The 10,975-nt window shown below is 41.2% G+C and overlaps 1 protein-coding gene across 1 annotated transcript in view; it reads right to left on the reverse strand.

Moving 5' to 3' along the window:
* The window catches only part of LOC108576501 (prolyl 4-hydroxylase subunit alpha-1-like), a 221,164-nt gene that overhangs the window by 51,787 nt on the left and 158,402 nt on the right, over positions 1–10,975 (reverse strand). The window contains exon 5 of the mRNA XM_017939510.1: positions 9,050–9,253. Coding sequence (XP_017794999.1) covers positions 9,050–9,240 — 191 coding nt within the window. The 5' untranslated portion in view covers positions 9,241–9,253. The remainder of the gene's footprint in view (positions 1–9,049; positions 9,254–10,975) is intronic.

The raw sequence follows: 10,975 nt of genomic DNA on the forward strand, positions 1-10,975 counted from the left end.
GGCTTGCAGCGGGCATGCTCGCGGTGCACGTAGAACAGATTCCTTGGAAAGTTGCGGGCAACGACGCGTTCCCGTTTAATATCCAGCAAACCGTCCGAGTTCCGATCGGAATTTCGTGTCGGAAAGTTTCACGCGTGACTTCGCGAAACGATCGGAAGCGTCCGACTTTGCACGCCAACGCCGCTTCTCCCGTATCCCTCGAAACTTATCTTTTGATCGGTTTGGCGAAATTTCCCTTGCGATCTCCCCCCCCCCAGGATATCCGTACGATCAACCGTTTCATCGATCCTCACGCGAGCGATTCGCCGTTGTAGATCCCCCGTTCGATAAAGATCTCCTTGGTGGAGATCTTTGATGAAATTTCGAGGATCCGAGGAAGAAAGGCGGATTTTTCGGTGGAATTCTTTTCCAGCCCCCGGGGCCGGGGAATATTCGATAAAGAGATCTTTTCGAGATTGGAAATAGGCGCGTTTGGATCAGCCACTTTTCGTCACTGTTCTTCCGAAAAAATGTAATTCCGTATTTTTCTTCCCTTTTTTTCCCCCTTTGTCAATGTTGATAAGTATGTTTTTTTTCTTCTTTTGGAAGTGTTAAGAATTAAACTTGCGAAAAAATATAATTCCATATTTTTCTTCCCGTTTTCCCCTTTCGTCAATGTTGATAAATGTTCTTTTTTTTATTTTGGGAGAGTTAAAACTGTCGATGATTGTCTGAGCCAGCTTTGGAATTTTTCAGCTTGTTTTTGTGACAAATTCTGCGCTCTTTTTCGATCGTTTCAATTTAACATGTTTATTTAAAAAAATAAATAAGCTTGTTTATGGACGCTGTTTGGGAAAGGAATCGAACGTTGCATTTGTAGAGTCGCTCGTATCGATATTGAGCTTCAATATTATCTTCCCATTAGTGTACTCTTGGAAAAATTAATCCTGTGTTCCTCGAATCATATGAAACAGCTTTGCAGATCATCGTAAATAACAGAAATCTGTTTCATTTTTTAAAAAACGTGCATCGATTGGAAAGTTCATCGAAGGAACGAAAGTGTGATAAAGACTGTGAATTCGTCAGGGTGGAAAATAAAGTGTGACTATTGATTCGAGTGTAAATTGAGTTCCGGCGTAAATACATTCGTGTCTGATTAAATTTTCACGGGGTTGCGAGCTTTCTCCGCTTTCCCCCTCCGGTGGCCTGGAAAAAGGGACAAACTGTCCGCGCGCGAGCTGTAAAAAGATGTTCTCGACACGATTTACAAAATCGAGAAGCTTTCAAATCTCTCGTTGTTTTTTATCTCCACTCGAAGGTTCCTTTGAAAAATTGCTTTTCGCTCGCGTTTCCTTTTTCATCGAATTCCGTGGCGATTTGGAACAGTATTTGACGCGTCGAAAAAGTTCAACGCAATTCCACAGTGAAAATTCAAAATACGCGAATTTCCCGGACTGTTCCGTGGCATACCCGCGGGACCTTGGCCTTCCCTTTGTAATGATTTTGACCGTCTTGAATAGCACGGGTGGTTAGCACAAGGGGCAACCTCCGAAGTGCAAATTGCAAGCACGTTTATGACACGCAAGCCAGTGAAGTCGTTTTTGAGAGTCGATTTATTTTTATCCTGCAATTGTATATCCTCGAGTTTCTTCGTCCTCAACGACCAATTGCATGTGCCATAAACGTGAATTTCCAAATGGTGATCGAGACCGGGCCCAGTGACCGTCGACCAGGTCAGGCCGCAGGATCCAGGCCTGACGGAAATTCCACCACGTTGCTAAATTTCCCACGTAACGTCTTCCACCTCCACTGACACCACCTCTCCTGCCTGGAATAGGTGGATGTCGGTGGATCTATCACCTGATTGGCAAAAGATACTTACCAATCAGGTGACAAGACCGGCTCACGAATTTCCCTCGACTCGGAAATTCGCGAGAGAGTCAGTTCACCACCAGACATCAAAGAGAAACATCGTAATCTCTAGTTCAACGCACATCATCCACACCACTAATCCATCATTCAACTGCTTCATTAAATGGTATACTACGAATTATTTCCTTCACGATTGAACTTCATTACCTTACCCCCTAATATCCTTATAACCTTAAACGGTCGTAAGGACATATGCGTATTCTCGTCAGAAACACGAACAGTCGTTCTTTTCTTCCTGCATTATTTCACTTGTTCCATTTTTTAGAAGATCAATGGCCCCTTTATCGATCCAGTATCACGGAAATTTAGCCACTTCAATTCGCTCGAGAAATCTCTCAATATCCTTCCTACTTTCTCTCATTTTTTACGAAAAATTCTCGAAAAGACCGAAAAATCGCAATTCCCTCTGAAAAAAACAAAATAAACGCATTTTGAGCATTTAAAGCAAAACTTACACGAACAATCACACCTATCTCTGCAATTCGATCTGAACATAAAGCACACCGAGGTTAATTTCGAATTCATCAAGAACACCCCTTTTCCCTGGTTCACCCTTAAATTAAAGATACGGCACGTTTCGCGGCGAGCCTTCTACTCCATTAGCTGTGCTTTAATGTTTACGTTTCCCGCGTTCCCGTAACACGCAAATTTTCCGCCGGCTCGCGCTCGACTCCCCCGGACAGATTCGGGGAACGCGGCCGTTTCGCCGCGTGTTTCGAGTGGCTCCAGGCGGATTCCGTGCGCGTGGGACGCTCGCCACGTGACTCGATTGCAATTGACGAGCACTGAATTGCCGTAGAGAACGGCATCGCCTGATACGTGGCCATCGTTTCCAGTACTCCTCGCGGAAATTCCCGTTTCTCCTCTCAGATCCTCCGCGATTAACGTTTGCCGCGCTTTACGCCGATAAGCCGAGTTCCTACGATGCGTTGTTTTCTTCCTTTTCTTCGCAATTGTTTTTGTGGAAACGTGTTTAGATGTGGAATTCGCGTTGATTCCAATTTCAGATAAATTTCGATATTTGTGCAATTTCATTTATTTATTTTGGGATGTTTTGCACTGATTTTAATTGCGTTTATTTGGAGTTGGATCAATTTTCACGTCTGCACGCAGATGTACTAAAAATTTGTACAACTTTGATCTGTTTTTATGTTATACCGTTTGAGCGTGTCAGAAGGATTCTGCGGATTCTTTTCTGTACAGGGTGGCTCGAGGTATGCGGTATTTGAGTTGTAACGAAAAAAGTTAGCCTTTGTGTTAATTTCAGTGGTTTAAAGTTTGTATAAATGCGGGCTAATTTTGTTTTTTGTATTGTGGTATGTGGTAGCTGTTCTGAGAGCTAATTTGGTACTTGGGAATGAAAGGAACGTTTATTTCGCTGCGTGATCACTTCTTTCGGATTGTACCAAGGAAAGTAGTTAAAAATTTGCACTTTATAGTGTTACATGCGCTCTTAACTCGTTAAATTTCCAATAATAATCTCCGTTAGATCAATATTTTTTAAGTAAAATATAATTCCCTTGCAATCACAATTAATTCAACAATTTTCATTATGATAATTTCTCTTTTTGATTTTATGAGGGAAATTGGTGCCAAATTCTAGTCTAATATTCTTTCAACTTGTTCAATCTCCATTAGAATAATATTTCTTAAGTAACACAATTCATCATTACGATCACTTCTCTTTTCGATTGTACGAGGGAAATTGGTGCCAAATTCTAGTCTAATATTCTTTCAACTTGTTCAATCTCCATTAGAATAATATTTCTTAAGTAACACAATTCATCATTACGATCACTTCTCTTTTCGATTGTACGAGGGAAATTGGTGCCAAATTCTAGTCTAATATTCTTTCAACTTGTTCAATCTCCATTAGAATAATATTTCTTAAGTAACACAATTCATCATTACGATCACTTCTCTTTTCGATTGTACGAAGGAAATTGGTTCCAAATTTTAGGCGAATATTCTTTCAACTCGTTAAATTTCCAATTATAATCTCTATTGTGTCAATATTTTTCAAGTAAAATACGATTCCCTTGAAATTACAATTAATTCAACAATTCATCATTACGATAATTTCTCTTTCCAATTTACGAAGGAAATTGGTCTCAAATTCTAGTCTAATATTCTTTCAACTCGTTAAATCTCCATTAGATTAATATTTCTTAAGTAACACAATTCATCATTACGATCACTTCTCTTTTCGATTGTACGAAAGAAATTGGTTCCAAATTCTAGTCTAATATTCTTTCAACTCGTTAAATCTCCAATTATAATCTCTATTGTATCAATATTTTTCAAGTAAAATACGATTCTCTTGCAATCACAATTAATTCAACAATTTTCATTATGATAATTTCTCTTTTCGATTTTACGAGGGAAATTGGTGCCAAATTCTAGTCTAATATTCTTTCAACTCGTTAAATCTCCATTAGAATAATATTTCTTAAGTAACACAATTCATCATTACGATCACTTCTCTTTTCGATTGTACGAAGGAAATTTGTTCCAAATTTTAGGCGAATATTCTTTCAACTCGTTAAATTTCCAATTATAATCTCTATTGTATCAATATTTTTCAAGTAAAATACGATTCCCTTGAAATTACAATTAATTCAACAATTCATCATTACGATAATTTCTCTTTCCAATTTACGAAGGAAATTGGTCTCAAATTCTAGTCTAATATTCTTTCAACTCGTTAAATCTCCATTAGATTAATATTTCTTAAGTAACACAATTCATCATTACGATCACTTCTCTTTTCGATTGTACGAAAGAAATTGGTTCCAAATTCTAGTCTAATATTCTTTCAACTCGTTAAATCTCCAATTATAATCTCTATTGTATCAATATTTTTTAAGTAAAATACAATTCCCTTGCAATCATAATTAATTCAACAATTTTCATTATGATAATTTCTCTTTTCGATTTTACGAGGGAAATTGGTCTCAAATTCTAGTCTAATATTCTTTCAACTCGTTAAATCTCCAATTATAATCTCTATTGTATCAATATTTTTTAAGTAAAATACAATTCCCTTGCAATCATAATTAATTCAACAATTTTCATTATGATAATTTCTCTTTTCGATTTTACGAGGGAAATTGGTCTCAAATTCTAGTCTAATATTCTTTCAACTCGTTAAATCTCCAATTATAATCTCTATTGTATCAATATTTTTTAAGTAAAATACAATTCCCTTGCAATCATAATTAATTCAACAATTTTCATTATGATAATTTCTCTTTTCGATTTTACGAGGGAAATTGGTCTCAAATTTTAGTGAAATATTCTTTCAACTTGTTAAATCTCCATTATATCAATTTTTTATGTAATACTTGTTACACAAGGAGCTCGGAATGACTCCTTCGAAATCACATTTTCCGCCCTTCCTTACTCGAAGAATCATCGAATGTAAATCCTTAGTAACTGAGCTATTAATGCGGGCATTGGGATTCCCCTAACCTCGGCTCCGGTTGGATGTAACTGACAGCAACAATGGTTATTCGAAGGAAATTTTGGCGAGCGTTACTCGAATGGCTGGCACGTGACTCGATTGCGATTAGAGAGTTTGAATGAGTGTCGAACGCACGCGTGTGCGGGAGAGATCGTGAAAGCTTCGTGACTTCCATCCTCGTCCGCGATTTTTTCTCCTCCTCTCCCTCCCAACCCGTGAAAAGCTGCTCGACAGTTTTATTGCTTTTTCACCTGTAATGCTCCATCGCCCTGTTTTTCTCCGTCGAACATTCGAATACTGAAATGTTCCATTCGTACAATTCAAACTTTCGCACGTTTCTCGTTGAAATTCCGAATTTTTTTTAAATCCCTCGAAAAATCTTGAAATAAAGTAACATGGAACAACTTTAACCCTTTGAATTCTTTTCTCGTTTTCTTTCCAGTAACTCCGCGTCAGTTTAAGGGTTTTATTTAAAAAGTTGACAGGAAGCAATGTAAACAATTGCTTCGTTACATACACTACACAAGTTATAGAAAAATTTCCAGGAGGAAAGTGAACAATTTCAAGAATATTTTAACCAATTTTTCCTCGTTCAAATCAATCGGGATAAGGTAAAGTGTTATCTATCTCCGCAACATCAATTTCAAATCTGCAAAGAATTAGAAACTTTTGCCCGGTAGTGCATATATGACACTTTTCTGTAACAATTGCACTTTCTTTTGTTACAAAAAAGGGTCTGTGGCGGGTACGTCGTCGTCAACAAACCCTTACCGAACCTCGTTCCATTCTTCCACGCGAGCTTTCTCTCTTCCAACTCCTTCCGTTCTTTCGTCTCTCCCCGGGTTAAGACTTGCCTCCGTCCTCGAGGAACCTAAGAAGCGCACATGTGGCATCCTCTACCTTTATCTATCTCTACCCCTGTCTCTCTGTCCTACCAATATGAAAACCCAGCACACCTACACCCCGGTTCAGTTTTTCTTCTGCCCACCGAACCGCTGCCGCAGGGACAATTAACGAATGAAACGATTGTATTTTCCGGGCGAATTGTACGCCGACCATAACACTTGTATTTTAATAAATTGAGGTGAAAACAGTGCAACGACGTTCCTCACCCACCTCAGGTCGTATACGCGTAACGTTGCTTATCTAAGTATAAAACAAATATTGCGAAATGTAATACATATTTAAACTGGCAATTTAAAAGTGTGACCGACGTAGGAGTACCTGCGAATAAAATTGACGTCGAGTCACACCCAACAAAGGGTTAACACGTTGAGTGCCGGAGCAATTCTACGTAACTCGTCCACGGTGCCGAAATGAAATTTTTATCTAAATCCAACACATCCCAGTATGCATAAACCACGTGTCAACACTTAGAAATCGAACTATTTAAATATGCTCTGCGACGCGTTAAATAAAAGTTTGACAAATACCACCATTTATTCAAACTAAACGCTTTCACTAATCTTCGCCGGTCACCGATCATTCAACTCGAAAAGAAACCCACCGATATCTTCCGTCAGACGGCGAAATAAGAAGGAAGATATGGCGTGATCAATTTCCCCGAAAAGTAATTACACGGTGGTCGGATTAAAAGTAGAAGGGACAGTCGTAGTCACGGAAATATTGCGGCACCGTGAACGAGATCGTCGCGAGTTCCCTTCGTGGAATCTCTCTCTAGACAGGGATCTCCCCTTGGAGGAACACGCGAAAGAGGAAAAGCAAGGGAGAGAGAGGAAGGTGGTCCGGCAGAGCCACGTTTTCAACGTTTTCCGCCAGGTCCCGGCTCCTCTTATATCCACGTTGCCCTCGAAATGGCCGAGGCATCGGTATCGAGTCGGGCAACGCGCCAAATCACACCCCGGGGAAGATAAAAACGAGCGGCGGGAGAAGAACGAGAGGGAATTATTGGACGGAGAGGAAAGAGAGGATATAGGGGAAATCTTTTTTATATTCTTGCTCGCGCTTTTGTCTGGCGACCCCCGAAAAAAATGGAACCGAACGTGCCGCGAATGCGACAACGAACATTCGATTATTGCAGCCTCGCTGACTCGAATTTGAAGGAAACCTCTTTTTCGTTCCTCTTCTCTCTGTTTTCTCTCCTTTTTTCATTCACGGAGGATGAATCGTCGAGTGATTTCAGATTCGTCGGAACCCGCGAAAAACGAGTTAGCGAATATTTTAACCAGTTTTTTAAGTCGGAAAAAGAATTACCGTGCGATTGTCAAATATTCGTTGAAACAAAATAATATCGACAGAGTTCGTAAAAAAATATTATTCTCACGTTTCAATAGCGCGATTTTCTCTCGGTGTAAAAATATTTCAAAATAATTGGTATTTAATGCGGTGCTTAACCCGTTAATCGTCCAGAAAATGCACTTTTCTAAAACTATTTTCTTTCACTCTCCATATTGCGTTATTCTTTCTGTTACGGCAAGCAAACGTAAGTTACAGTATTATAAATAACAGGACACTTATTTCTACGCGCCCGGAAAATAATTCAAAGAACGAAAGAAATTGACTTCGTTTGTCGTATCAAAAGTTGAGAAAAACGTGAACGTTACAGGGTAAATAATTTCGACGAAGGCTGCATATAGCAATCGACAATAACTCATCGTACCTTTTCCAATTACCGACCCCGAAAAGGGAGAAAATAAAGAAAAAAGACGGAAGAGAGGTTCAAAAAGACAAGATTACCTAGGCTTCGAATGAATAAAAGCTGGAGCGGAATTTGATCGTGCAACGAGCAGCTTTCGCGGTAAAATTATATCGGGCTATTTCTAAGAGTATCATCCAATAGCCGGGGAATATCCGATAATCCGACGGTCGAATCCCGTTTCGAGCTTTCCCCCGCTGTATAATTGCCGGGTTCGGATCCAGAGGAAAATTTACGGACACGCGTTCACCGTTTAACGTTCCTCTCGATGCTCGCTTAATAACCCGCTACTAAATCTTCAGATTATGCCCAGTTCTGACGCATGTGGCCTCTCTATCTCTTTCATCAAAGACTCGCCCGTTTCACCTCGATCGTCGCGTTCGTTTTCCTCGTTAACCAACGATTTACTTTCTCGCCAAAGAGTACCTACCTACGTAGACTCCGTCGTTGAATATTTCACAGCAGCTTTCTTCCGTGTACAATCATGAAGTTGGCAAATTTCAACCTTTGAATCCTCGCCCCTGTGAAACTTGAAGATCTCGATCTCTCGATATCTCAAATCTTAGACAAATTCGAACGTTCGAGGTATCTAGTCTTTGAGAAGTTCCCAACTTCTCTGGAATTTTAATGCTTCCAGTCTCTTTGAGACTTCGCAAGCCTCCGAAACTTTCTCCTACACTTGCAGCTTAAATATCCAAAGCTCGGTAAATACTTCTCCCTTGTTAAAAATTCCAAGAACAATCGAAGAATCTTGAAAAAACTACTTTGAACCGAGCCAAGTAGGTAGCTGCGAAGTCCCCTAACGTCGATCGTGTCTAACGAACGGTAGAACTTAATCACCGGCCATATTCATCGTCCGTATCCTCCGGTTAACGACGTTCTAAAATAGATGTTTCGCGAACGAACGAAACGATCGTCGTCTGTGTCGGGGAACGAGCTCGTTAAAGCTGACTAACGCGGCCGAAACCGGCACATGACCGCCGTGCTACACACATAATCGCAGGACTCGTAAAACTCACTTTCTCAGAGTGGCCAGACGTTCTTCCTGCGCTTTAATGTAGCCGTTGAGCGTGTCGATCAGCACCGCCTCCGTTTCCAGCAGCTCCTCCATGTCCGCCAACGCGGTGTACAGTTCCGCGAAGCAACCGTGGATCGTGATCGCCACCACGATCGCTATACCGGCGAGCCTCGACATCCTCTCGTTTCTCATTTTCGAGGGTGTTCTGCAATCAGAAATGGGAAGAGAAAAGGGTCGGTTAGAGAGAAGAGGCGTGTAATCGAAGCAACGGTGTGCTGGAGGGATTCGCAGTTTACTCGATTAATCGTCGCCGATACTACTCTCTCGATCGACTTCTACCTTTTTTCACCCTGCTCCATCGTTTCCACCCTGAGCTAGTTCGCATGTTTTCCCGCATGGAGAAAAAGCGACACTAACGAGGATCAAATGAAGATAGATGGCTATCAATTAATCACACGCGCTGGGGGGAAAATGTTACTAGGATTGATTCGGTAGAGTTTACGCTGGTGGTTAAGTGTTTCTTCGGGTGTTTGTGCACCTGGTGGCGAGATTTGGGGAATTTTTCTGAGCTTGATTTAGGAGGCTGTGGGTTGCAGGAGAATGTCGATGGAGGTGTTTCTTTCGTTGCTGCGGTTTATTGGGGTGAGGTTAGGATTATTTTGTGGAACAAAGGTAGTTGGATTTTACAATTGATCATTCTTGTCGTACTTTGTACGATTGTGTTATTTAAATGTTTTAATTGCAATCTATCTCTGTCCCGTTTCTTAACTAGACTCATCTTTTCCCCGTTAATCCTGAATTGTACTGTTCTGCCTTGTAGTTACCTAAACTTGATCATCCTTGAATCCTCTACTACTTGTTGCTATTCCTCCACCGTCAGAGATGAATTTTCCGAAAGTCAAAAACAACGTCAAATCTAATTGAGCCTTCTACCAAAGGCTCGCCCTTCCGCAAAAGAAATTTCACACTCCCTTTGAAACGACCCGTAGTTCCCCGAATATCCCCGATTGTTCCATTAACCAGTGTCGAACATTTCCACCGATACAACCACGAATCCCAACTTTTCCACTCGTCTTTCTATTTTTCTCGTTAGTTTCCTTTCTCCCCCTCGTCTCTCCCCGTTCACCAAAGCTATCCAGTTTCACGAATCGCGATTCGACGGAGAAAAAGTTGCTCGAAACTCCGGTGATTGCATTAGCATTCCGAGTTTCCGAAGAAGGCCCTCCTCCTCTCGCTTCTTAGCCTATCCGTCTCTTTTCGAGGCTGCCCGCCTCTCCTCCCCTTCTTCGCGAAGAAGTTTACGCTGCCTAAGGGGGGGCAGGGAGGGAAGTCTTTCGCTTCCGGTCGGTCGTATCTCGTCGCTGTTTGCCGATTAAGCTGGCAGCCGTTTAATTGAACTGAATATGCAAACGTCTCGCTTGAACGGCGCGGCTCGGTTGGTTCGTCGACGTGCCTCGAATCAAACTGGCGCGCGATACAAATGGGACGCGGGACAGCGACCTTTGATAAAGTTTGCTCGCGATTGAAATTGATATTGCCATTCGTGCTCGTAATTCTACGCGAAACTGTGCGCGCCAATCGACCTACCGTAGCACGGTGTCGTTTCCCGATGAAACTTTCAACTGGATTGACGAACGTTTATCGCTGTTCCTGCCTTTGGATTTGTTGCGAGGTACTTTGGAACTTTTTAGGATAGATACCGACAGGTTTTGCCGATTCCGTACGATGTTCGCTGGTTGGAATTTTCCGGGGAAAAGCGATAGTGTGCTTTTGTGGTTGTTGGAGTGCGTTTGTGAAGTAGGAGGGCTGTGGATTTAACTGTAGGAGTGTGGTTGGATTGATTTTAGTTTTCGTTTTTAAAGGGTGGTTTAACCCTTTCGCGAGGAGTTGGACGTGTTACGTTCTACTTATGTAATTTAGCGTAGAT

Source organism: Habropoda laboriosa, unplaced genomic scaffold (assembly GCF_001263275.1).
Source record: "Habropoda laboriosa isolate 0110345459 unplaced genomic scaffold, ASM126327v1 scaffold291, whole genome shotgun sequence".
Taxonomy (NCBI): domain Eukaryota; kingdom Metazoa; phylum Arthropoda; class Insecta; order Hymenoptera; family Apidae; genus Habropoda; species Habropoda laboriosa.